Source organism: Stigmatopora nigra, chromosome 1 (genome assembly GCF_051989575.1).
Source record: "Stigmatopora nigra isolate UIUO_SnigA chromosome 1, RoL_Snig_1.1, whole genome shotgun sequence".
Classification (NCBI taxonomy): Eukaryota; Metazoa; Chordata; class Actinopteri; order Syngnathiformes; family Syngnathidae; genus Stigmatopora; species Stigmatopora nigra.
The window spans coordinates 14,459,921-14,487,232 of NC_135508.1; the positions used below are offsets into that span (position 1 = coordinate 14,459,921).

General features: G+C 38.4%; 1 protein-coding gene across 4 annotated transcripts in view; it reads right to left on the reverse strand.

The window, feature by feature from the left end:
- Positions 1 to 27,312, reverse strand: part of vps13d (vacuolar protein sorting 13 homolog D) — a 39,517-nt gene that overhangs the window by 4,531 nt on the left and 7,674 nt on the right. For 2 of the 4 annotated variants that reach the window (XM_077714777.1, XM_077714753.1), the window contains exons 17-62: positions 27,169 to 27,299; positions 26,964 to 27,096; positions 24,649 to 26,898; positions 24,435 to 24,583; positions 23,150 to 24,193; positions 22,448 to 22,538; positions 22,212 to 22,338; positions 21,968 to 22,148; positions 21,111 to 21,335; positions 19,982 to 20,120; positions 19,663 to 19,867; positions 18,785 to 18,956; positions 18,510 to 18,619; positions 17,188 to 17,412; positions 16,805 to 17,100; positions 15,620 to 15,753; positions 14,792 to 14,947; positions 14,126 to 14,288; positions 13,970 to 14,044; positions 13,356 to 13,562; positions 13,150 to 13,239; positions 12,505 to 12,645; positions 12,249 to 12,374; positions 12,100 to 12,174; positions 11,154 to 11,256; positions 10,895 to 11,047; positions 9,655 to 9,790; positions 9,530 to 9,577; positions 9,256 to 9,406; positions 8,238 to 8,454; positions 7,926 to 8,170; positions 7,653 to 7,844; positions 7,460 to 7,586; positions 6,612 to 6,754; positions 5,504 to 5,634; positions 5,225 to 5,400; positions 4,894 to 5,017; positions 3,428 to 3,663; positions 3,243 to 3,345; positions 3,027 to 3,184; positions 2,476 to 2,584; positions 1,503 to 1,673; positions 953 to 1,057; positions 439 to 588; positions 222 to 371; positions 34 to 130 (exon numbers count right to left, since the gene is read on the reverse strand). In XM_077714777.1, coding sequence (XP_077570903.1) covers positions 34 to 130; positions 222 to 371; positions 439 to 588; positions 953 to 1,057; positions 1,503 to 1,673; positions 2,476 to 2,584; positions 3,027 to 3,184; positions 3,243 to 3,345; positions 3,428 to 3,663; positions 4,894 to 5,017; positions 5,225 to 5,400; positions 5,504 to 5,634; positions 6,612 to 6,754; positions 7,460 to 7,586; positions 7,653 to 7,844; positions 7,926 to 8,170; positions 8,238 to 8,454; positions 9,256 to 9,406; positions 9,530 to 9,577; positions 9,655 to 9,790; positions 10,895 to 11,047; positions 11,154 to 11,256; positions 12,100 to 12,174; positions 12,249 to 12,374; positions 12,505 to 12,645; positions 13,150 to 13,239; positions 13,356 to 13,562; positions 13,970 to 14,044; positions 14,126 to 14,288; positions 14,792 to 14,947; positions 15,620 to 15,753; positions 16,805 to 17,100; positions 17,188 to 17,412; positions 18,510 to 18,619; positions 18,785 to 18,956; positions 19,663 to 19,867; positions 19,982 to 20,120; positions 21,111 to 21,335; positions 21,968 to 22,148; positions 22,212 to 22,338; positions 22,448 to 22,538; positions 23,150 to 24,193; positions 24,435 to 24,583; positions 24,649 to 26,898; positions 26,964 to 27,096; positions 27,169 to 27,299 — 9,870 coding nt within the window. The remainder of the gene's footprint in view (positions 1 to 33; positions 131 to 221; positions 372 to 438; positions 589 to 952; positions 1,058 to 1,502; positions 1,674 to 2,475; positions 2,585 to 3,026; positions 3,185 to 3,242; positions 3,346 to 3,427; positions 3,664 to 4,893; positions 5,018 to 5,224; positions 5,401 to 5,503; positions 5,635 to 6,611; positions 6,755 to 7,459; positions 7,587 to 7,652; positions 7,845 to 7,925; positions 8,171 to 8,237; positions 8,455 to 9,255; positions 9,407 to 9,529; positions 9,578 to 9,654; positions 9,791 to 10,894; positions 11,048 to 11,153; positions 11,257 to 12,099; positions 12,175 to 12,248; positions 12,375 to 12,504; positions 12,646 to 13,149; positions 13,240 to 13,355; positions 13,563 to 13,969; positions 14,045 to 14,125; positions 14,289 to 14,791; positions 14,948 to 15,619; positions 15,754 to 16,804; positions 17,101 to 17,187; positions 17,413 to 18,509; positions 18,620 to 18,784; positions 18,957 to 19,662; positions 19,868 to 19,981; positions 20,121 to 21,110; positions 21,336 to 21,967; positions 22,149 to 22,211; positions 22,339 to 22,447; positions 22,539 to 23,149; positions 24,194 to 24,434; positions 24,584 to 24,648; positions 26,899 to 26,963; positions 27,097 to 27,168; positions 27,300 to 27,312) is intronic. The other 2 variants (XM_077714769.1, XM_077714761.1) reach the window with 2 other exon arrangements.

Below are 27,312 nucleotides of genomic sequence, written 5' to 3' on the forward strand. Positions count from 1 at the left end.
ATTTGTTTATGAAAAAGAATGTCAGAATCTTACCTGCTTCTGTTTGCCCATAACCAAAAAAGCTGAGTAATTTGAGCAACAGCTTCTCTTCGATGATAACTGTGAAGCGCCCGGCTGTTACCATCAGATGCTGCAGATACATCACCCATATATCAGCCCAAGATCCCCCTTTTGGCACACTTAAGTATGTAACAACAGACATGCCAATGTCTCATACTGACCTTGAAGATATCAGTAAGCATGAGGCTGCTGGGAACTTTAACAGAGTTCACCTGCAACGCTGGACCACTGTCGATCGAAATGCCATCACCTAAACTTGGCGTCACAGACAGCATCACTGGTTGTGTGGTGCCTAGTAGCTGATTGTCCACCTAATCAGAAGAATAGTGAGCTATTTAGTATCATGAAGCAGCTCCAGCCGAGTGATATGCATCTCACCTGAATGTTGTTAATGCTCAGTTCTAACACCTCATTTACTGCCGTGCGTGTAAAGTGTACATCGATACCCGACAGTGTGGCGAACACAAGCTCTTCGGGAGTTTTGTTGACCAGAGACACACCGATGCCTTCCTCCAGGTTCACTAACACCTAGTAAGAACAAGGGGCTGTAGTTTAATCATTCAAAATTGCTTTAATGCCAGCATTTCATTTGAAAAATCGATACGTTGTCGATTAGTCGATTAAGGGTGGCAGCTGTAGTTAGCAAACAAAGGCCTTCTGAATTAAACCATAACTCTGATATGCCCCGTGTCAGAAATGAGTTTGACACTCTCGCAATATTTGAAAAATTTCAACTGCCATTGATGGCGACGGATGCCCAATCCATTCATAGCTTCATTCGCTGACAACATCTTTCAGTTAAAATGGATAGGGAGCCCAACGACTTCAAGGGAGGTTTAAACTTGCTATCATGTTTTTTAGGGGTATGTTGTGTGTGTGTCATTGACTGTACCTCAAGCTCCTGTTCAGGTTCTTTCTTTTTCATATCCTCTCTGTTCATGTCCGGCTCTGCACTTGGTGACTTGTGGACAACTCTCCTTTGGTTGAAATCACTGATCTTTAAAAGAAAAGAAAATGTGTGTGAAACAACATTCATTCATTCATTTTCCGAACCGCTTATCTTCACAAGGGTCGGGTGACGCTGGAGTCTATCCTGGCCAAATAGGCAGGGGACATCCTAAAAGGGTGGCCAGCCAATCAGAGGGCCCAGGGAGACGGACAACCATTCACGCTCAGTCATACCTATGGGCAATTTAGAGTGTTCAACCAGCCTATCATGCATCTTTTGGGGATGTGGGGGGAGACTGAGGTACCCAGAGAAAACCGACGCAAGACAAAACAGACGCAAACTCCACAAAGTGAGGACCGGCCCAGAATCGAACCCTCGACCCCAGAACTGTCAGGCCGACGGGCTAACCACTTGCGGCACTTGGTCAAACAACAACAACAAATAATTCTATGTCTACAACTTTTAACTTTGTTACACTACTTCTGGTTCTTACCTGCAGAACACGTGTGGGACCATCGGGAAGTACTTGAACAGACAACACACCGGAACCCGGCCTCATCTTCTGGTTGATAAACTGCTGTACGGGGCCGGGGTCAAGCAGACCCGAGTCTGGCCCTAACACCACCTCGGCACCATCGTATAGACCTTCAATACCACCTTTTACCTGTAAGGCACACATTTAAGTCAACAAATGGATGTACGTGTAGATATGACAGCCAAAAACTACAGTGCGCCTAACATTGACTTCAGGTTCACTAGTTTAACTCTTTCAATTTGTTGGCATAGAAATCTCAAATTGACAGACAACAACTTGGTCTGGTGGATCCCAATGGAACGTATCTTTATGAATATATTGAAAAAACACAGAATTTTATTTCTATGGTGTTTAATAGTGGAGAAAATATAAATAAAATAATAGTTAGTATGAATAAATGACTTGTGAAATCTTCACATGAAAGTCATTTACTACATTAGGTATAGTCAATCTCTTCAAAGCACTGATCAATCGAGTTTATGTAAAAAAAGGGGGGGGGGGTTATGTGACCATGTATGAGAGATATGGAAACACATTGGATAAATGCTCTCGAGGACCGGAGTTGGTGACCACCAGCCTGAGGTCCTCATTAGGAATGACCAGGTTGTATAGGATTAGAAATGAGACAATAAGAAGGACAGTAGATCTAAGATGTTTTGGAAAAAAAAAAAGTCAGCAAGACAGGATTTCAATGGTTTGACCATGTCCAGAGAAGAGAAAGGGACTATGTCAGTATAAGAATGTTGAGGGTGGAACTGCTTTGAATTCAACCTTGGAGAAGATACGTCGATGTAATGAAGGGGGACATGAAACTAGCTTTTGTTGGGAAGGTTTATGGAAAGGACAGGGGGAAGTGGAAAAAAAGTGGATTTGCTGTGGCGACCCCTCACGGAAGGAGTTGAGAGTGTACTAATTTTAGCACAGCACTAACCTGTACTACAAGCCGGGGAAGGCCACAGGTCAGCATGCATGAGCTGAAGTGCCATGTTTGGGTGGTGCTGCGACGAGGGTCTGGTCTCCTTAACATCAATGGCTCATAACTGTTAGAAATAGAAATATTTGGGTCTCACATCAGCAAAACTTCTCTGATGAAGTACAGTTTCCTGATAAAACATTTTAACATGAGTCTGAGGCATCTGATTTTAAGGATTGGCTGAGGGGAAGGAGGGAGAAAAAGCACATCTAAAGTCTTTTTTTTCCGCCCAATTTGAATGAAGCTATCTTAACATTATAGCAAAAAATCACTGCTTATTACACAAGATGTCAGTCGACTTTAAGAGATGTCCCTGCATACATATGATAATTCATTAAACACAATTATTCCAACAGTGTTTCACTGCCACGGATGTCTAGCGCTGTCAATGAGTTAGGACTTAAATAGAAAACAATCGATTTAAAAAAAAATGTGATCCTTTTGCGCAATTTCAATTCATGATCATCACATCCCTAACAATAATGTAGCTGAAAATACATAGAGCTAACCTGTTGTCACTAACGGCAGCAAGTCCTGCAATGTCCAAAACCAAAGAGGTGTCCATTGGTCGTGGCTGCGCAGGCTTGCTTTGAGGTGGCGAAGAACCTTCATGACAAATCATGCCAGTACCCGTCATTCTCCAGAGCTGGGAACGCTTCCCGGGCTCCTGCCAAAAATGATTCCATTGTCACTCTGCGCTGAAAATGATTATTCACAAGCAATACCTTCTTTTTCAAAATGACCCTCTGTGTCTTTGTGTCCACATCAAGAACCAATTCAGCACAAGTTACCAGATGCTTCTTGCCAACCGGCCTTCTGCCACCACTCCTACGCCCAAGAAAAACATTGACAAATTATGTCTTTTAAAAAAGAAATAAAATAAAAAAAGCGAAATTAAGTCATTAAGTACTGTGAAAAGGTGTGCGTGGCAGCGATATAGATGAAGTTCTCATAGTAGAGCTTGTTGTATTCTCTAAAGAAGTTCATGTCGGCTGTGACTTCTGATGAGCCTGCTCCCTTTACAGTTAAAGTCAAGTATGGAGGTAATGTTTGCTCATCACAGGCGTAGTCCAGTTCAGAGTCTGCCTTGACCTCAGTGTGGAGTTTGATGTCAACCACACCGTGTTGCCAGAATTGAACAGGGACCTAAGGAAATTTGTAAAAAAAAATAGAGAATTAAATTAGTAGGTATATCCAGAAAACTCAGACTCTGATTCAAATGTCTAAACTTAAGAGATGCCCTAGAAATCAACCAATATGGGGTTTACAGGACAGATACAGTTTATTAGTAGTTAGAGAAGATTGATAGACTGATATTTGGAGCCGATATTTAGTTGCAGTAAATGTATAAAAATAGGTGTAAAAATAATAATAATAATAATGATACAAGCACTGAACTTCATTAAAACAAGCAATATATATATACTATGTCTATATGTGAAACGAGCAAGACAAAATTATCTATTCTACACATTTATTAAGAAGTATATTGAGAATTATTGCAATTTATGTTGATGTATGTTATTGAATGTACATTTCAACATTATTTGTACAGAGGAAAGGCAACAGAGGCTTAAGGGGTTAAAACTGTGTTGGTGCTAGTGTGTGCGTTTATTCCCAACAAAGCAAATTGAAGCATAGCAGTCAGAACGACCTCAAAGCCCTCGACTTAACAAGCAGCTGTGAAAGTATATGTTAGGCTAGAAGAGGCAGGAGAGACAAGAGAGAGACGTGATTGCATCCGAGCCGAAATAACCAAGTTTTAAATTGATTTCTTCATTATCAGCCAGTCGCATTAAAAAAAAAAAAAAAGCCGATACCAATATACTTCAAATGTCCAAATACTGGCTCCGATAATCGTCTCAACCGATAATTGGTCAATCAATAGTCAGACAGGTTAAAGCTGGGGTGTCAAACTCCCTTTGGTCTGCGGGCCGAACACAGCTTAATTTGAGATCAAGCGGGCCGGACCAGTAAACTCATTGCAAAATTACATAGAACTAACAATAAGCCAACTTTTTTTTCCTTTGTATTAGTCACTCATACTAATAATTAGTGCAAAGAATGAGTAAATTATCAAAATGTTTATGAAAAGAATTTTCCTTTTACATTATGAACGATACATTACGAACAAGAGAATAACATAAGAACATAAATAAATGTCAATTCATGTTGTCTGCATGTACTAAAACCCCTCGTGGAAAATACAGGAACTACAAAATTTAAAGAAAATTCATTTTTTTTTTTTATACAATGCATCTTTCTTCATGGGGCCGTACCAAACCACCAGACGGGCCGGATCCGGCCCGCGGGCCGTATGTTTGACATCCCTGGGTTAAAAAATTCAAAAAGCAATATAAAAAAGGAGCCTCTTACTTCCGAGATATTGTGAATACGGAAAGGTGGTGGTAGTTGGTCCGTGTCAGTGAAGGAGATCTGGTAGGTGGCTCCCTTGATGGTAATCTCAGCCCGGAGGAAGAAGCAATTCCCCATGGTGTCCCTTTAAAATGCAACACCAATGAAGACTTTGTTACTTTTTTGCAAACCATTGAATGAAGAAACACCCATTCAAAAGTTTAGATGATGTCAAATCTAGATCACCTGTAAATTTACCACCAAGGTGATTGTCAAATGTCATTCCAAAAAGAATCTCTCAAACACATGAGCACTTTATAAAATATTTAGGAAGAACAAAAATGTTTTTCACCTCATGTTGACGTGGAAGGATTTGGGCTTGTTGACCTCAAAGCCTCCTGACCATGTGCATGTCGGGAAGTCCATTAAGCGCACGCACAACAATTGGTCGTAGTCATTTCGCGGCCAGTGGAAGACAACACTGGAGCCAGGCAGAGTGGAGATGTAACCCTCTGGGTTGATTGTACCCTAGGAATAAATCAAATGTGTCCATCCATATCCATTTATTAGCCAAAAGGAATGTCAGATGGGCCAAAATCTGTCAAATCAGTCCTGAAGAACAATTCCTCACCTTTCCTCGAGCAAACTCTCTTTGCGCGAATGCAAGTTTGTGTGAGGAGCTGTTGTCCAGCAAGTAGCGGGGGGCAAACGTTACGATGTGAGTGTCTCGGTAGCGTCCTTTTCCATTCCGCACGCTGATGCCTACGTGGGCAAAGGAAGGGTGATCTATGGTCAATCTATATGGCAACGTTTCCCAACCATTTTGGAGCTGCGGTACACTTTTTGCATTACAAAGAATATTAAAAGGCACATGAAACCTTCTTGTTTAAAACCCTGTCACGTGTATATATAAATTAAAGTAATTCCCAAAAATGTTATGTCAACACGAATTAAAAAAACACTGAAAAATTATTCGATATAAAATTATTACACACTCCTATTACACACCCATAAGTCCGTGGACCCCAAACAACAAAAATAAGTAATTAACCGATTTTATTTTTATATCAATTTTAGATTTTTTTTTCTCCCAAGATGTCTTTAATCTCTTAATATTACGCGTATAACAGTTTTTTTGTCATACAGAATTTAGGGCAAAAAAAACTTAGTTGATGCCCATGAAACCAAACAACTTGTTCACGTTAGATTAAAAAATACATCATAAAATAACTATATTCTTGTAATATTACAATTTGAATCTTGAGATATTACATTTTTCTCTCTCAAAATATTAAAATACAGTAATCCCTCGAATATCGCGGCTTGAACGTTTGCGTTTTCACTACACCGCAGGTTTTTTTTTTTTTGGGGGGGGGGATTTTTTTCATAAAAATGTGAAAATCCACGCTGAAACTCACAAGCGGAAGCCACTCCAGTTCTCCGCTTGCTACCAGGACTCGGCATTGAAGTAAAAAAATAAATAAAATGGGTGTGACTCTACTTCGCCTTTTATTGTTTACGCGGCCATGTCTGGTCTACATTAACCGTGATAATCGAGGGATTACTGTATATGACTTTTTTGTAAGTAATTTCCAAAACACTGCTCGGTGATTGACAGTTAAAATCAATCCATCCACAGTATGTTCTCCAAGCTCTACAGAGTGAATTGGTGATGTTTATAAGATACATTGAAATGGAGTGAGCTACAAATGGATACAATCTGGTTGACAGCAACGTACCAATGTTGTAGATGAGTCCAGGCCTGTTACCCTGTTGGATGACCTTAACGGCTCTTACTCCACTACCTCCATCCAGGGAGAATCCCTGACACCAGCCTGGAACCCCATCTGGATGGATCCCCTTTCCAACTCGCATAGTACACCTGAATTCAAGAAAGATTATTGAAATTGGATACAAAAAATATATACTACGTTATTGTAAAAATGTTATGGATTCATAAACCCATCTATGATTTGGGGTGCCAAAAGTCGTTGGGGGGGGGGGGGGGGGGAATTTATAGCAAGCAACTCGAGTCGACTAATTGACAACTAAACGATTATCAAATGAATCATGGACAACTGTTTTGATAGTCGAATGATTGCGTCATCGAGACATTATTGACTTAAAAATTGTATAAATACTCTTTTAGCCTCTTAAAAGCAAGTTTTTAAAAATATTTTTCTTTGTTTTATTTTAAAAAGCAAAAAGCCTAAAAATACCATTTGTATTAATACTTAACTGTGTATTTACATCTTAATAAAAATGGAAAAACTGTAGATTTTAATTTCATTAATCTAAATCAATATTCTTCATAAAAATGGGGTAAAAGTCATTTAAAAAACATTTATTAATATTTTTGTGCTTATAAAAAGCAACACTAAATATTCTTTTGATTTTATCGTTTTAAATCTCATTCAATTACAGATCAAGAACTACAGAAAAATCATTTATATTTCAATCAGAAGCATGAAATCAATGCACATACTTTACTTACGTGGGCCTCGCCAGATAACGCGACGGGCCTGATTTGGGCCAGGTGTGTTTGTAAAAACTTTACAAATAAGATATTGTTGTGATCCAAACTCACATAGCAGGTTGTTCTTTGTCAGTGTAGCAGAAAAGCAACGGACTGAGGCTTCGTGCTAATTCATGCTCATCAAACTGACCCGCTGCATCCACTTTTCCATTGTCTTGCCTGAAAATTAAAGGCAAGCCTGAAAGAGAAGAAAAATGACCCTCCATTTTTCCATGGAACAATTTTAATAAATCAAAGTTTTAACCTGTTTTGTTGATTAGCCAGTACGGGGCAGAAATCAAGATTTTCAACGCTCCATGCGCCCGCAGGATGATGCGAATGGTTAGGCAAAGAAGACGCTTGTTGGTGTCATACAGTCTCATTCTTACTACATAATTCTGAGTTCCAGGAGGAATGAGAAGCTCTTTACACACAGGGAAGTTTTCTACCACGACACCTAGGATACAAACAGGATTAGGGTTTAAAAAAAACAAACAAAAAGAAGCCGAAGAAGAAGTTGACTTTTGTCCTCTCTGACCTAGCTCCATGTTCTGTGAAGTGTCCACAGCATGAAGCACAGCTTCTTTTCCAGGTTTCAGTGAGCCTTTTATGGCTGATCCCTTGACGTAGTAGTTGAGATCACAAGGTAGAAGGTTGACTATCACCATGGTGGGTAACAGATAAATGGTGTGTCCTGGCTGGCGGTAAATCTGATTTGTACTGGAAACCCTTTTGGCAGGTCGTTGGTCTGGGTAATTTTCTTTTTTTATGACCACACAAAACCTTTACAAGAGGAATAAATAAGAAGTGTGGAGCAAGAACAAAAAAAAGAGAAAATTGGTGAATGTACCGAAAGTTACGCTTCATGTTGTCGTCAAAGTCTGCTGACTGGCAGTCCCTCTTGCTACTGCTAATCTCTCCGGACCGCTCCACGCTGGTCCAGTGGATTGGAACTTTGCAGAAAAATACGCCCAGGCCTTTAGGTCGGGCCTGGAGTCGCCATGACGTCAAGTGGAGTGGAACCGCCAAGGCCTGACCCGGCAAAATAGGAGGCAATACCACCGGTTCTGTTGAGAAAGAATGAAGTACAAAAAATACGGTAATGTGTAGAGAAGCACATTGCTGACACACAGCGCTCTCAAAAAGTCTGCTATCACTTTTTAAAATGATGACGATCACTTAACGAGACAGCTGATGTCAAAATGTGATAAGGGCGTAAAACTTAACTTTATGACTAGGAAAGTAAAATAGTGATGACCATTTTGAAATGTTGAAAGTATCATGTTGGAAAGAGAACACTACGGGAAACAGGGCTCATTTAAACAACTTGATTAAGTTCTATTTCATGCTTCAGTTGGTGGCCATTCTTTTTAGTTTCAAGTTACTCAGAGCTGCCAACCTCCGTCAACCCTATTTCAGGATTATCTCGAGGCATTTAAATTGGAAGTTTGGTACTTTTCTGAAGTGGTTGCTTAAAAAAAATGTAGGTTACAATTTTGGGGGATTTCCGGGGTCTAGGAAGGTTGTCCGCAGTCCCGGAGTTTGTGTTGCATTCCTGAAATTCCAGAGTAGTTGGCAGCTCTGCTACATGATAACGCATTTTTATATATAAAATATATATAATTTTTTATATATTTATATTTATATATATAATAGTTTCTATGATAAACCTTCACACTTGATTATCACTGTATTTACATAATCATTATATGCTATACTGTAAGTTATTCTGTATTTGCATGATAGTTTTATGCAACAAAGAAATAAGTATCATGTAAAAATGTGATCATTATTAAGTAAGAACTTTTTGTAAGGTTGCGGAACAATATTTTGTCAAGTGTAAATGTATATGCGGTACAGTAACGTACTGTCCGGAGCAGATGGGCTGTCAAGTCTGATCTCCATGGGAACATCAAGACGATTCTTCAGAATCAGGGCTGAACGTACAGTTATAACCTTCCTGGCACTTCCCTCCATTGTGATGGAGAAGACCACTCTTACAGGAGGCAATGCAGAGAACTGAGTAAAAGTAGAGATTTTCCACAAAAGTTTATACAATTCACAGTCAGTTTTGCCAATACCATTTGAGCAAAAAATACAAATTTCAGAGTAAAAGCTCCACAATTTTTTCTAATGACTTACATATACATGTGGATGAATTATGTTAGTCCTGCTGATAGGGCTGCCAACCTGTGGGTAATCACATTATTTGTAATTATTTATAAAAAGTGGACAAGACATTTGATTTTGAGGCCATGATTGCTTACAATGTTGGATGCATTATTTCTGTCAGGAGTGGCATAACGGAAGAAAATCCCGACTTTGTCCACAGAGACAGGCTTCACCTGCTCCCATCCACACACTCGTACAAGTAATTGATGCAGCTTCAACTCATGTGTGTGCCTGCATTGGGAAATAAATAAAACTGTCACAAGGAAATTTCCCGAATACGGGATGAATAGTTATCCAATCCAATCCAAAATGCGCACACACATAATTATTTTTTTTTTTTAAAAAACAGACTTCCAGTACATAAGTTGTTACTACATGGGTACATATAGCCCTATTCTATAACAGGGTAAAAACATAATAGTGTTTTGTAAACATTAGACAGTCATCACGTCTTTTATATTTAACACTTTAAAAAAAAACAAGTACATGTTAGGTAGTGTTTTTCTTTCTTTTTTTGTTTTGAATAAAAATGTCACACTATTGTTTAAAAATTTGACATAGCAGAGAAAAACTGAGATTGATTTCGGATTTCCAAAAATTAGTTGAAAACACTTTTCAGACTTAAAACAAAAAAAAATTGTGTCCCAGTATAATCAATAATAATGCCCACATGTTTACTGTGGAGAGACCTCAACTAAGGTGTGAGCGTGTAGTAATTGTGCTTGGACGCACAATAGCCCTGTTTGAAAGTCCCATATTAAATTAAATTATACTCCTCTTATTCAGTAAATGGATCAAACCTTACTGCCATACAACCTACTAATAGCACCTAGGCAATTGACTGGTAGATTGACATAATGTTCTGCATACTCAAATGTAAGCTTTACTCCATAATGCGATAAATCAAGGTAGCACAAATCTCTTTTTAGTTAGTCAACAGTGTCAACTTGGAAAGATGACAATGTGCTAAAACTGGTTACTGAAGAAAACTTGAGTTGTGCTTACTTCAAATCTAATTTACCATTAACTTATCGGAAATCTTTATTTTTGCAGTGAAGTGGCAAATATTCATTCATTCATCTTCCATATCATGCATCCTTGTAAGAGTTGCTGAAGCTTATCCCAGCTGACATCGGACGAAAGGCAGACTACACCCTAGACTGGTCCCCAGTCAGCCATAGGGCACACATATAGACAGATGACCATTCGCACTCACAATCATACCACCACTAGTGGCAATCGTGCCCAGGCCTGCCTGCCTGCACCAAAGTCAGGGGAGTGAACCACAACACCATCAGGAAGCTTAAGTGTCAAAAAGATGGTTAAAAAATGTACCTATGTCGCAGTTTCTCTCGTCCCTCAAACTCAAAAGGAACCTCCTCCCCTGGAGAGACTTCTCGCCACTGACTGACATTGTGGCTATCGTCATTACCTGGACCGTGGATGTCTCCAATAGAATCTGCACTACTGCTGTGCGAAAGTGCTACCCTGAAAATATAACAACATTTGAAGCACTTTAATCAAAATGATGCTCTTGGGAACTTCAAAATTCCACTCTGCCAACCTGGAAAATCAGGGAAATACCTTCACTAACCTTGTGGGTGTTGTAGTCAAAGTAGCAAAACACATGGTACATCCTGTATGGTTGCGTAATGCATATGGGACAAATGGCTGTCTCTTCTTGGAAAGTTTAGCACCTGTTGTAAACAACAATGAATTGGTTTAAGAATATATATATATATATATATTTTAAAAGATAACAATTTAACTGACAGGCATGTGGATAATATTCACATAGAACTAGCCAGTTTAATCAATGTAGTACTGGATGAAAGAAGAACTTGTGCCGTATTTTCTGGACTGTAAGTCGCACCACAGTTTAAGAAGGACCATCCAAAAATGCATAATTAAGAAGGAAAAAACATATATAAGTCACACTGGAGTAGTCACATTTTTGGGGGAATTTATTTGATAAAATCCAACACCAAAAACACCACACACATTTCACACATAAATCGCACCAGATTATAAATCCACCACCGGTCAAACTATGAAAAAAAAATGCGATTTATAATCAGAAAAATACGGTATATATAGGTCGCTCCCTTATTTCGGGGGCAACATGTGTCAGGCAGCACACATTTAAAACTGGTTGAATATGTTGATAAAGTGTTTTAATGTTCTTAATATACCACAAATTCTAATATCCAAATGAAAATCATACACAGGGAGTCATCGACTGACGATCGGGACCAAAAATCGGTTGGAAAACGATGTGGTTGTATGTCAATCCATGTTGTGGGTACTGTACTGTAAAATTTGAGTTTCCATATTGCAATTGAGGTTATCATTTTCAAGACTGATTTCCAAAATGGCCCGAAATACAACTCTTGTTGTTAAATAAAAGAGCAGTTTCATCAGAAATACTATGTTATGGTATGTGCGAATGATGGGTCTGAAGATGCCAACAAAGTGTGGTTAGTAAATAAGTAATAAATATGCATAATGAAGAAATAACAACTTTAACTAAAAATATGTACCTTTTGAGTCAGTTTGCTGATCGAAGCTGTTTAAGCTAGCTGTGCTACGAGTTCTCAGGTGAGTCAGGGGAGCACCTAAATATATAAAAAAAAATATCAAAGAACTTCATGTATACCCATCCTAGCATTTTTTACGATGTCTAACTCACTCTGTCCAAAGCTAGGCGGATCAACTGAGGAGCCGATCCAGGACAAGGTGGGGGAAGATTGACTACTATGTTCATCCTTGTTACAATAGTCAGCAATCCAGGAGGTCTTGGTTACGTTGTATTGCTCTGTAGTAATTAAATAACAGAAAAATAGCATGTTTAACTAAATTCAGCAGTTCAGTTTATTAATACATTAACTCATTGGCTGTCACTGACAATGGTAGGAGTCCAATCCCAGAATGGAACAAGGACTTACCCAAGAGAACAGATGTGATATTGACATCAAGTCGCTGCTTGGCTCGAATACTCATCTTGAGACGGGCTGGATGTAATCGGCTTGCTTCTTGCTTCTGCCAGGACAGGAAGCATGGCCAGGGCTCTATAAAGGGCTCCCAGCCTGGCACACAGAAAACATGAGCTCTCCAAATTTGCAAAAACATGCATACACTACAAAAAAATGGCTAACCGGATCTTGGTGCGCTTAATATTAACTAAAGCCGCAAGTATGGGACTTTTGACTATTTTGACTCTCCAGAGTGACAGGAGAATAAAGTTAAAAGGTAAGAGAACTTAAGAATTTAATTTAAGTATACTGAAAATATTAAGTTAAGATGAATCACAGGAAGAATTTTCACAGTGTTTATAAACAACAAGAAAAAAATTAAAAGATGTAAAACAGGTTAAAGTACAGTATAATAGTACAGTATAATAGTACAGTATACAAGTTCAATATATTTGGTAGTATATGAAAATAGCACTGTGAGACAAAGTTGAATGTTGTCTTATAAAACAATATTAAAAATGCTACAAATTGTATTTTGTGTGAAATTATTGAAGATCAAGCAGAATTAAAAACAGGTTCAAAACCTAATAACACAACTCGTTTTGCCGATGGCCTTACCTGCTAGTTCTCTGTTATAGTAGTCTCCTGAAAGACTAAGGCTGGCATTTCCTTCCTGACTAGAACCAATACGCTGCAACACATTCAGCCCTGCGATAAAAAAAAAAAAACAATACAGTCCGTAGTCTCAATTTGCACTTAAACCTTCGGGGAGCATATATTTTTTAAGTAACATGTATGTTTTCTGAATGTATGACAAAACTTACTGGAGAAGGTGAGTTCAGCAAGGGGTATGTCACAGTCCAGACAGTCATCAATGAAACAAATACAGATGCTCTCTGCCTTTACTTCTATCCCGGACAAAGCAGAAGCCTGACTGGAAGATCCAGAGTCTTTTCTGGAACGTTCTTGGGAACATCCTGCAATGTTCTCTGCATTCTTCAGCAGCCACATTGCAGCTTGATCCAGATGACCTAGGAAATCGAAAATGGTTTTGAGCTCCATGATAATGGTGCCCACCCAGGTAGGAAATACAGTGTTCCCTCGCTACTTCGCGGTTCAGCCATCGCGGATTCAGAGCTTTCTGGGGGTTTTTTTTGGAAAAAAAAAAAATACAAATATTACATGAGACAACATATTTTAGTTTTTTTTTGTTATAACATGAATTTCACTCTCTCTACCCCTATTCTATATGGTGTACTGTATACAGGGGGATAATTTAAAAAAAAAAAAATAATAATATTATTTTTTTAAAATTAAATTCAAATTAAGCTTTTTTGAAAGGGCATCCCTACTTCGCGGAAATTCACCTATCACGGGTGGTCCCGGTCCCCATAACCGCGATAATCGAGGGAACACTGTATATCGCTTTCCCACTTACCTTTACAAAGGATAAGTGCCTTTTTACAGTCCTCTTTCTTGAAACCAAGATCTTGCAAATGAATCAGCTGACCTTCTATGTAAAAAAAAAAAAAAAATTCTATTTGAGCTATTTACTGTGAGAAATAAAACATGGACTGAAACCTTTTTTTCATACCAATGAGGGCAAGATTTTTCTTCTTGTGAGAGTCTTTGGTTGTATCAAGAGGCACAGGGTCAGATGCTTGTGGAGCATTTGCTGAAGGGATGGATTTTGCAATCGCCAAGAAGAGCTGAATGTCATTGTAAGATAGTCGGATGTCCAGTACGGGGAACTGGATCTGTAAGAAGAACCAAAATTAAATATAATGGGTGAAGAGACCAGAATCACCATAGCACCAAATTATCGTAAAAATCGTACCAGTCAGAATATTTAATTACTTGAAGTACGATATGTTACAATAATAGAGGAACTGTAAATTAACAGTATGTATGTTTTATGAAAATAATAAAATTCCCAAAACGTTCATTTTTTTAATGATATGCTACAAGGTTGTAATTGTTTAGGATTTTCATTCAAGTATAGCTTTATTTACTCTACATTTTTCTTTTCTCAAATTAAAGTAGCATTTTTTTATTCATCTTAAAATTCCTGTTTTTAATTTAGTTTTTATGTAGAAGATTTTTTATAGTGTTGGTTATAATTCGAGTGCAAGATTTAAACAAAAAACAACGAATGACAATGTTTTGAAAAATGTCATTAGATGGCATATGTTTCTGCTATTTTTGTTGAAAACCAATTATTGTACAGCACATATTGCTGAATTAAATAAGTTTGGCTGACCTCAAGCAACGGCGGAATATCGTCCACACTAAAGGCATCTAGGAGACCTGAGCTGCTTTGGTAAGTGGGGCTTCCACACAGCTCCACCTGAATATTGACTGGATCAATAATGGACAGCGCTGTCTCTTGCTCACTGCCAAGACGACACGAAAACACCTAATAGGGAAGAAAGGCGTCAGAATTAAGACAAATTAACAATTATCTGGAAATATGGTAAAAGTAGGCATTCTGAGAAACTTTAGGCATTCATGTCTCTTCAGCTACATGATTGGTATACAATTTTGTAAGCTCCAGATGCCCGATAAAAGTATAACTAAGTACAGTAGGTTTTATTCAGCGTCACTGATGGTATAGTGCAGGAAAATTCTTTTAATAAACATTTTGATAATTTACTCATTCTTTGCACTAATTATTAGTATTAGTGACTAATACAAAGGAAAAAAGTGGGCTTATTGTTAGTTCTATGTAATTTTGCAATGAGTTTATTGGTCCGGCCCGCTTGATCTCAAATTAAGCTGTATTCGGCCCGCAGAACAAAGGGAGTTAGACACCCCTGTTATAGTGGTTCATTCGCCTGGACTCTGCTAAGTAGCGGTGTGATTGTGAGTGCTAATTGTTATCTGTCTATCCCTACAACTGACTGGCAACCAGTTTAGGATCTAGTCTGACTTTCGCCTGAGGTCAGTTGAGATCCAGATGGTATAAGTGGTGTTGGAAATGAATGCAATAAAAGGGGAAAAAAGTTTCATTAACCAGGAACTTTGTGTTGCAACAATAATAATTAATAATTAGGTCTGACAAAAACACATGTCGCACAACAGGCTTTACCTCTATGCCAGCAAGACTTCCTGAAAAGGGCCTGTCCAGCAGCCGAGGTTTGTATGTGAGAACAGTGGTGCCTTTAAGAATGATGGCATTGGTATCCAGGCAACTTGAGTCCTCTACAATGACAAACTCAGTCCCTGGAAAAAAAAAATCATGGATCATGGATATAAGACATTTTAATTACATCAATTCCGCCCTATAAAATGGTTACTCTTTTGGCGTTCTATTTAATCCTATAGCTTATATATAGACTTATATAGTTGTTTTTTGAATTTATAATTATATATAATAATACAAAATTGGGACACTGATCATTTTAAAGGGTTTAGCTGGTAGTTTTATGGACCATGGAATGATTTAGAGGATTAACATATAAAGTACTATTCTACTTATGAAGTTTAGATTAGTTGGTAGTTTTGAGGACCGTGGAATGATTTAGAGAATTAACATATAAGGTACTACCCTACTTACGAAAAATACAAGTTACGAAAAAAGTTCTGGAACCAATTAAGAAGACGTACCACTGTAACTCTCATAGCATTAATAAGAAATCAGCGTTTATAATTGTTGGTTTTTGGTTTAAATAATGGACATCTTAAATAAACATCTGCATTTTTTATTATTTTGAAACTAATTTATAAAAAATAAAGAAATTAGAAATTTATATATATATATATATATATATATATATATATATATATATATATATATATATATATATATATATATATATATATATATATATATATATATAAATAGTAATAATAGTAATAGTAGTTCGCATTCTAATTTATAAAGCTTTGTTGACGCCAACATCTAGCGGCTACAACAATACAGGTCAAATTCCTTTAAACTGGGAGTATTGGTTGTGAACGTAATTTTTAAGTATCATTTTATTTGTGTTTTTGATTCAATTTTTTTTCATTGTGTCTTGCTGATTTTCATCTAATATAAGGCCGTTTGAATTACTATGCTTTGAATTGTGCTATACAAACAAATTTGCATTGACTTGTTATTGACAAAGAAGGGCATCCAATTCATTTGAAGTGGATGGACTGAATGTGAATGCTCATCCATCTGTACCATGGATGGCGCTTTATAGCCTAATCCAATATAATAGTCAAAATGGATTGGACACATAGCACTGTGATTGGCAGTCAATGAGTTTAATTAATTGAAATGACTGACCTGTAACGTTGACCTTAACCTCCATGCAGCGACTGTGGGTAACAGGCACAGTGGATCTCTTGGTGACCACACCACTTTTGACCCTCTTTGGTATGACAGCCCCAGTGTTGATGCAATTAGTATTTGCTTCCAAGTCAGTGCTGGGATTACAAGCACAGTGAACATTCACAGTGGATCCTGATGGCTTTTTCACTGGCAGGCGCAAGAATTCTTGAACCAGCCGAAGCCAGTCAAAGATAAGAAAGACCCTCAGGTTATTCAGGACCACTGTGAAACAAGACGAGTCTCGGGTCGACCTGTGAAATAATTGGAGATGACGTTGTATGATGGAAATGGCGGTTAAGTTCTACTCCATTGAAAAGATTTTCTTCTACATGGTTCACCTGTAATGCAGTTCTAGTTGCAGAGACGCCTGGTTTGTGCCAGTTTTTGAAGGCTGGAGAATACAGTCGAATACATTCTGCTTGGTCTCATCAAGTCCACTGGTGTTCTCGTTTTCGCCCGTGCAGCGTGTGTCATAAGCAAGGAGCGAGTGAGATACCAGATTGACTGATTTGGATCCATTGGAGAAACTCTCAAAGAGGAGCTTAGATTTCAAGAAGTTAAATCTATGAATTAAAAAAAAAAAACACATTTTAGACAATTGATTTGCTGACAAAGTGATGACATCCATCTTAGTATATGTTTAGCATTTATGACTTAAAGCTTTAGGGCTTAATAGTATCTGGACATTTGAGTTGCAATACGTTATCTGTACATTATCTAAATATTTAAGGAGTTTGCCATTAATATGATATGTTGAGCCATCAATTTTTTTGTATTTGTGAAAATTGCATATAGCATTCTAAAAATGTGTAATTTATAACACAATATGTTTGAGAAATACAGTATTGTAAGTTAAGGCTGTCACTACTAAATTGAGTTATTGAGGACTAATCAGTTATCATATGAATTAAGTACCATTTTGATTGACGATTATTTAGAGACCTAAAAATTGTCAATATCTTCTCAAAAGTAAATGTTATAAAATTTATTTTATGAGTTTATCTTCGCCAGTACGTAAAGTCAATGGAAGACGTTTAATAATATTCAGTCTATTTCTCAACATGTTGGTTCCAATGCACATTAACAGCTGAAATATAGAATGTGGGGTAATAGAGGAGTAAATAACACCTGATTCCTATACAAATCTGACCAAAAGTGCAAGTTGAGAAATTGCTACAATGAGCTCTTTGGAAATTTGGGCCTTGATGAGGTTTAAAGTACAGCCATAATATGGAAAAGCAAGTGAGTGGGGAGTGAGACAAATTTTGAATTTGGAATTAAAACACCAAGGCTAAAATAATCCAAATCTGCTATTAATTCTCATTTTTTGGCAGGGATATTTATGGTAAAGAGGTCCTGATAGCTAAAGCTGAGAAGTTTTCTCTTTTTGAACGTGGTCGGATTGTCCAGCTCCATAAGCAAGGCCTGTAGCAACATGGCCTACTCCGAACCACTTTACTTGTATTGTAGCTCTACTAAAAATTTTATTTATAGATTCTAACCTGTTAAGGGAAAATTCTAGCTCTTATTCAACTGATCTTTAGATTTTGATTGGGGCTACATTGAGACAATTAGTTCACTAATCGCAAAACTGATGGATTTATCAAATATGAAAACAATGATTTGAAGCAGCTCCATTCTAAATAATGGGAAAGCAAACCTTGCTAGTGAAGATTTCTGCACTTTACTGGTGTCTATGAGCTCAAGGCTGACATCCACCATATCCACCAAAATTGACAAGTTGGTGAAGACGTCTCCACTCAACACAGTCTGAAAAGAAACACCACCTGTCATTAATACCCTCTCATTTCCTGTCCTCATTTCATCATATTAATCATGGGGCTTTGAGTATGGGACCATAATAAAATAATGTTTTTTGTGCATATGACATAGGTCGGGTGAAAATGTTAAATTGGGTATGGGTCAACAACATACGTAGATACTGGGGTCTTGCAGGTTGAAGGGTCTGAGAAATTCCTCAATAGGTTCTCCAAGATTGTTCTCCAGCAGTCCTCGAATTAGCTGATAGTGTTTTGGATCGAGGGAGCACTGTACTGATGACAGACTGCCGTAGATAGTCATATCAGGAACTGCATGGCTCAGCTCACTAGAAAAACCAAGCAAAACAAGCAAAAGTTTAAAAAGGTCTATATTTTTTAGATTGTGAATAGTAGTTCATTCCATTTTTACTGCAAGTTAAAAATAACTTGATTTCCATTGCTGACAGCCAATGGGTTAAAGCAAGGGGGCAAATTCATCGTGCCTTCAATTTAAAAATATAAAAACATGGATGAAAAATACAATAAAATGTAATTATTTTTTTTTTTACTGGTTTTCCCTTTTTTAATTATAGGTCAAATATTTTTAAAAAATGAAAAAATGAACATAAAAATGACTAAAAGGTATTTATTCTTCTTTGTTTTTAATGAAATAAAAATGAAAATAACCAAATATGAAAAAGAAAGGTTATATTTAATATTTTCCTTTTATTAATAAAAAACAAACAATTAATATAATGAATAAACTGAATATTTACCGATTTTCACCCTTTCTGATCTTTTTGTTTATTAAAGGATGAATAAATAAATATAACTGAAAATTAACTGCCAGGCTATTTGCTACTAAGATACCAAAAAAGGTCAATAAAGTCTAACCATTTAGCTGACAATTAAGATAATTGTCAGGTCTTTTGAAAATTGTTTATTTGATCATTGATTAAATGGTATAAGCCCCAATTGGAAAACAATAAGGCTGCCCAAATGAAAAAATGACTAAAATATGGCCCACGACAAGGAAAATAAAGTAGAAATTACCTGTCTAAGTTCCGTTCTACTTTAAGCTGAAGACGACAGCACTCCTTCAGCAGATTTCCTCCCATCCGCCGGACAACGTAGGATGGAAAAATAACATCTGACATTTCAGTGACTGTACACGATTGGCAAGGCAGGCGCTCTGCAGCAAAAATATCCATTTGCTGCAGATCCAGAGCAATGCAATCCAAAAGACACACGTGTGTCTCTGAAAGGACAAAAACAAATGAGATGATGTTTAGGTTTTACAACTGAGTCCCCAACATTAACAATCAATCCAAATATCAATAGTGTTTTGTTGTTTTGAATTAGGGACACCAACCTGATGAAATTTGATCACTACCCCAATCCTGAACCGTGTCATGATGTGCACTCCCGTCAGAACAAAAGGTGGCGTTGCTGGGGGACGTTGGATGCCATGTCTGCTCATAAGACCACGCTTCAGCATTTTGTGCAGGCTCCTTTTTTTCATCAAAAGAAAGCAGTCATTTATTGTGAAAACTGGGTTTGTGGATGTGCCATGACATGTAAAACTGTTTAAATAGATAATTAAATCGAGTCCAACTGCATTGCCGTTTTCCCACAGTACTATATGAGCGCCACCAGGTTTCTCTTGTCCCTCTAATAGGCTAAAAGACAACTATAAAAGAAAGTAATAAACCATGTCTTGTGATAGGGTTGGCAAACTCTTAGGTTCGATATGTTAGCAAACCTGCTCCAGCTCATTGCCATTGAACTATAAACTGCATCGTATATTTGTCTATTTCAATTTCAAGACTGAGCCATTTTTCACCGTTTTTAAGTATGACTAAAAATGTCCTATAAATACAGATACGTCTTCATATAAAATATTCCTGTGACTTAGCTTTAAAAAAAACATGATGGCTGCACACATTTTTATGGGGGGAAACCAGCTTTTTTTTAAAATGTGGAAATATATCTAGAAAAAAATTGCCCAGTAATAACTAATGCAGTAGCCAAAATTGCTGGCTTGTTAAATCATTGTCACTGAGCACAAAACATTTTTTTAATTTAAAGTTTGACTATCGGCTTTTTCAACCTTTTGCTTCAATTCCCTGCAATTGGATATTTTGTGTTCATGCTCCACCCACAAGTTGAAAACAAACATGCAAAAAGAGTAATGGTGCGATTAACAGGCTGCACAGAAAATTGGCAATTCAAACAAATAGCAGTGCTGTAATGAGAAAGTCAAACTTGTTTAAGCAATCAGTCCCAATTTCCATGTCTGAAGTGAGAATTGAACAATCTCCTATCTGGTCCTTAGTCCCAATAACTTTTTTATATTTAAAGACTACATATTAACGTAAATGACTAGAAAGGGTGAGTGTTTCATTTTAGTTTCTTCCTCAAAACAACAATACAAAAGGAGTTAGTGTAAAGTTAGATATGGAAACAAATGTTTAGATCATCAATGGAGGACTATGACTCACCAGAGATGGAAAAAAGGCATGTGCCATGGTCATTTTTTCTACCTTGTCACGAGCGGAGAAAGTGCCGTATGCACCAGCTGGTAAGAAGCAGTTCTGCAGCCTTAGCTGCCCGAGATTTGCGACAATGACTCTTGCTGAACTTGAGCTTTCTGGGATGATAATGACTGGAGCACCAGCTTCAATATCAAGCAGAACTCTGGATGCACGATGAGGACGGTCTCGTATCTGCAGTGAAGGAAAACATAAAGAAAGCCAAATCAAGGGGTTGTTGACAGTATGCCTGTGTTGAGAGGATGGTAGAAAATATATACGTTCGAAGGGAGAGCAGGGATTGTTGTCACAATGGTTGGTTGTATGTCTATCACCAAAGAAGGGGTGTTGCATAATGTCAATACTGAAATTATCCAAACTGAGTCAAGAAAAGCATCAACATTATCTTAAAGGTTAAGTGACACTTATGGTGAGAGGCAATTGAGGCTGTTTTTAAGGTCAAAATCTTAAGCCCCTCACTATTATTTTAATGCCTTGATGCCTTTTGTTGCAAAATAGTCACATCCAGATCAAAGCTACCTCGATGTTTTTTTTTTTTACCATTGATGGCTAATATGCATCATACATAAGTCTATGTTACTATATATTGCACTTGTTTTATCATCTAAGTGGAGGCAAAAACAAATACAAGATTTTTTACATTTTAATATTTTTATTTGGTTTTTGAAATGCTTTCAGTTATTAAATTGTTATTAAAAAGTATGAGGAAAAAGGCTATAATAGATTATTGCTTTTTTCCTTATTTTTCTTGGATTACAAGTTTGCATATAAATCCTGGAATAGCATCAGGTGTTAGTCATACTTACAATTTGGCCCTCCATTGCAGCTCTTTGCCTGCCAAGCACATCCTGTAATTGCGTGAAGTGCTGGATGAATGCCACCACTTCAGCCTGGAAGCGTTGAGTATGGACATACTGGACTGAGGCCATCAGCAGAGAAACCTTTATGTCATATTCACGCTCAAGGTAAGGATCTGGACGACCATATCTGGAACAGAATCCAAAAGGTGATAAAAAATATGCCAGGAAAGTGCACTGTTGTGATATGTACCTGTGAATATTGAATATTAGAGCTTCCCCTCCACGTGTAGTGAAACGTTCCCTGTAGAGATCACCATGTGGGGTAAGATCACTGAGGTACAAACTTCCCAAACTGCCTGTCAATACCAGGTTGCTGTCTAAAATGAATTCAGCAGATGAAAAATGAAAAGTTGATGATCACATATTTATCAACAGACAGTAATTGTGAATATTTCAGTATGTTTGTGGACATATTCAACAACATACCCAACATTTCCAGGTGGGCAGCTAATTTGATCACACTGGCTCTGGCAAGGTCATTGCCTTCTTTGTTCAATACAAGAGACAAGGAATGAACCTAAAATTTAAAAACAAAAACTGATTTTTCAAGCAAGTTGGGAGACAGATGTAAGATCAAACAATATTTTTTATATCTTTGAAGTGATGACTTCAAAATCAGTAAAAGAATAATATTAATGACACACTAAATCATCGTTTCTGTGTCGATCACTAGGCGTCGGCATCGCAAAAGGATCTAGCCAGTCCCCATTGATCTACAATCCTTATAAAGTGTGATTTTTGGGTGTAGGAGTGTTTGTGTGTATGTTAAGATTCTCTCGCTACGTTTGTCCAAACCGTGCAACGTAGAGTTGAACATTTTTATGGCTTTTTTAACGGCTGTTAGATCGTAATAGACGAGCGATTGAATTTCTTCACCTTCTCCAAGTGTGTAAATAATCTTTTATTTGTTAAACACCCATTTCTCAAAATATTTTATTTTTAATAATTCAACAATTGTCTTTCGGTTCTAAACAAGAAGCTGTGCTTGTTAAAATTATGACAGCAATATTTCCTTAAATAATACATAATGCTACCAATACTTATCAAGTCACTTTATTCCTAATTTTGGACGCAAATAATTAAAAAAAAGAAATCTGATTCCAATTTACTTGACTCCCATCTAAATACCTTCAGGTCCCATTTGGAGTTGACGACTTCGTTTGGGTCCTGCTCAGCGATGTCTGGCTCAAAGGGAGGATGTCCTGGCACAGAATGAGAGAAACTAGAAGGCATTGCATGGTTATTGGCCGTGGAGCCAATGCCAAAGAAATCCAGAATGACGACCCAGGTCTGCAATGTGATTAACACGTCCAGGCAGTTAAAGTCAATATCGATACTTCGCCCGACACCGCCGTAACGGCTTCTGAACTCTGGGTGGGCCGGATCCACGAGTAAGACATTGATGTGGACTAATGACTCATCAAATTCAGAAGGTGGTTGGGGCGACGATGTAGGGTGAGTTGGGGAAGGCGGTGGAGTGCTCGGACAGTCCGGATCCTTCTTACATTTACGATGACCTGCTGAAGGAGTTCCAGCATGTCTTTGGTAGAGTTTGAAGACATTCTGGGCCTCTTCCATGTGGGAGGGCAACGAACGAGGCATATCTGGGAACTGGGCATTGGAAGCAGATGGACAACTATGTGAGAGGTATTCTTTAGGACTGAATGTAGAGGGTTTTGGGGCGCCCCGAGACATCATAAGATGTTTATGCTCAGGGTTCTGTTCTAGAAGATCCTCCATGAGCAGTGAACGCAGAATTAGCTGTACTTCCAATAAATGTGGATGTTCTTTCGTGAAGTCTCCCTCCAAGTCACGGAAGTGCAAACTGATTAAGCCTTGGGAGCCCTGGGAAAGGTCAGCACTTAGCTGGACCTGTAATTCTGCCACATGAACATTTACTTTCAGCTGAGAAAATGCAGAAGAGTGAGGAGTATTCTTTTGAGAATGTAGAGGCAAAGGTGAGGAGAGAATGGAGTGTGACAAGCTTATGTAAGGAGGATCCTTTGCAAACAGTCCACCGTGAGGGTCAGGAAAGCGGTGTGGTCTGGTGGAGGATGGAGTTGGTGGTGGTGGTGTTGGTGGTTGACTGGGTTTCACATGGTGCTCCTCTATGAGAAATAAATTATCCAGTGTCTGGAGGACTTGTTCATACACAGTCTTGCAAAGGAACACCTATAAGCAGACACATGAGGACACAATTCATTTTCCGTGCTCCTTATCTTCACAAGTAAATATGCACACTTATGGTCATGAGGAATGATATCTTAAATTAGCTGCCCGATTTATGCCAGCTTGCCCAACGTAAGCAATTAGAGCACTATCAGAATGCCATTGCATAATCCATTGCCATTAAACAATTTGTGAGCCAACTCCAAATGACTACCACTATACATTCTGTTAAATGACTAAATACCTGAACAGGTTTGACAAATTTTCCCTCAACTCTCAGTAACCCTGTGGTCTTGCATGATTCTTTGGTGGTGAGAAAAGCATGTATGTCGTCATCTATGGTGGCCTTCTCCAGGGTGAACTCAATAGTGGTGTCTGTTAATATATGGAAGGCTGGTTGGGGGAAAAAAGCAACATTAGTAAGATTACTTAGAGGTTGTTAGTATGAATAATGTTACCTTTTCCTCGGCTGAGGTATTCAAAAAAGTCATGACGTGTGAACTGCGGTTCTCCATGACTGATGCTTCCATTTCGGGATGGTGAATCACTATCATTTTGTCCCCCCTTTTGCGTTTTCCTCAACACCAAATGACTCACGTTTAAGGAGTACAACCGAATATCCTTTACAAGCACTTGCAGTTTCTCCTCTTCAGAATGTTGACCAGTGATAAAATTGTGGATGGTTATACTACCTAGATGCCCTACCAGCAGTTCAGGGTGCCCAGGTTTGCGAGGAATTGACACAACTGGCGATTCAATGTTTATATTTAGGGTCAACTTTACAAAGAACGTGTCTAAAGTGGGTTCCGTTTCCTCCATTGGAATATCCTCTTCATCCTCTAATGGATAAGACCAACTCTGTGTTCGACTTCTTCTCGATGGAGTCTCAAAGAGTGAAAACATACCACTGTACTCTGCTGTCTTAGTGGCAAGAACTGTTGACACTTTGGTGGCAGCATTTTTCAACATTGAACGAAAATTATCCTCTGCCTCATTGGCAGAAAGACTTAACTCCATCAAAAACTTGGCTGAGTGGTTGTAATGCAAAGATGCCATATGCAAATGTAAAGTGCAGTCGCCTTGAAAATTCTCTAGAAGATGGAAATTTAGGGCTTCTGAAGGAGAAAGTTCTTTGTCAGCAAGTAGAGTTGGAACTTCATCATTTGGGGAGTCTTCTGCATTGCCAATGCTAACAACAAACTGGCTTCGGCCACCTTCTTGGGTTAAATCTACCAATTGAATGGAACCAAGAGACCCATTGATGTCCATTCGACTACCAACGGAAGCATTAACCTTGGTGCCAGTGATGCTAGCGGTTGCAATCTTCAGACCTTTTTTCTCGGCACCCAAAATGGTGCCTGTGGATACAGTTCTAAGGAGAAGAAGATTAAGTCTATGAATCTCGACAGTTAACTCTTTGTTGTGGTCATATGTCGACTGAAAAGTCCCATCTTCTTCCTCAGAGCAGGGCTGTATTGATGGTTGCTGCAATGATGAAGACCAAGTGCCTTCTTCTTTGGGGAAAGATTTTTGAAGGAACTTAAGAAGTTCAACCATGGTTTCGGGGTTTAAAATAATGTCCAAGTTATTGACCTGCATGCTTATTACTTGAAGGGAGCTGTCCAGGTTCATGGAAGGACAATCAGAGCTCACAAACTGGTACTCTAGTCTAATTAGGGCTTCTTGATCCTTGAGAAATAGGTTGAGAGTCGAGTTTCTATCCGTGCGCAAGCCGGAAGTTGACTCAGTGGGATGGCTTTGTTGCTCCGAAGATCTGCTCTCATATGACATCGGGGAAGATGGCTGGCTCTCATGAAGACTGCCAGTGGGGATGTCAAAACTGAGATTCTTATGAGACGAAACCAAAAGGTCAAAGTCTGAGCCATAGGTTTGTAGGGTGTCCACCAAAAGAAGCCCATGGACAGTAAGAGAGACCTCTGCATCATACGGTCGCTTGACAAAATGAGCGTTTGTGCCAAATACCTTGAGAACAGAAATGTAGCGTCCATCACTCTCCACTCCTAGCTGCATATAGTTTATCTTAAATTCAGCCAGCAGTAGACGTGACTCCACTAGGACTTCCCTCGTGTGCTGCTCTAATGTCATGACGCTTTGTGTCAAGTTCTTGGCCGAACCTTGAATTTTCCATGAACTGTCCTCTCGTTGAAAAATTTTCTCATGACGCAGAGTAAGCGGATCGGGGGACTTTGACACCGTATCTTGGCCTTGGTTTCCATTCCCAGATGGACTACTTAGCCTAGCCAGACAACTCCTCAAAGCGGTCATCTTTTCAAGGTTGATATGGACTTTTAGATCAGGTAGGGTTCCTGACAACACAGCGCCTGGCAACTGAGGATCTGAAGTATAGCGCAATCTCTGCTCCAGTTGCAACAACACGTTAAATTTCTCCACCACATGAGTCGGCCCAACTTCACTCTCTTGAAGGTTTTTCCAATTGTCTTTGTAGCGACCGACCATTATCTGCAGATCCTTGAAGGACAAAGAGTATCTTTCGTAAAGCTTTCTACAATAAGCCTTTGTATTCTCAGGTGAATTGAGGCTGGGAAGCTCAGAACATTTGAGCCAGTCTTTTAAGGGCATCTCAGGCTCAGGTGGAGACTCTGGAGGAGTGGCCAGGGGTGTCTGGTACTCCTCATCACTAAGGTCTTCCCTTTCAGTTTGAGAAGTTTTGCAGTCTTTAGAGTCATCTTAGAAAAAACACATCAAATATTTAGTGTTTTCCACAATGTGAAATAAAAAAGGAGGACTTTACCTTGAGAGTTGGTGAGCAAAATCCTGCCTAAATCAACAATAACTAGCATTGGATCCCCTGACTGGAAATCATCAGGGAAAATGACTTGTGGTGCACAGATGTCCAGTTTCATTGTCCAACGCTTACTGTTTTCCTAGACAACATCATAAAATCTGTAAAATAATCGATTTGCCTTTTAAGTTACAAAACGTTTGAGTTTACTAACAATAAATTCTCCCACAAGAAGTTGATCGATGGTTTGTCGGATTTCTGCCTTTGTCTGCCGTTTTAACTTGTCGTACTGCCTCCTGGCAGCCTCTGCTACTTTCAGTTCTAACTCAGACTGATAGCCAAAACCTAGGACATGACA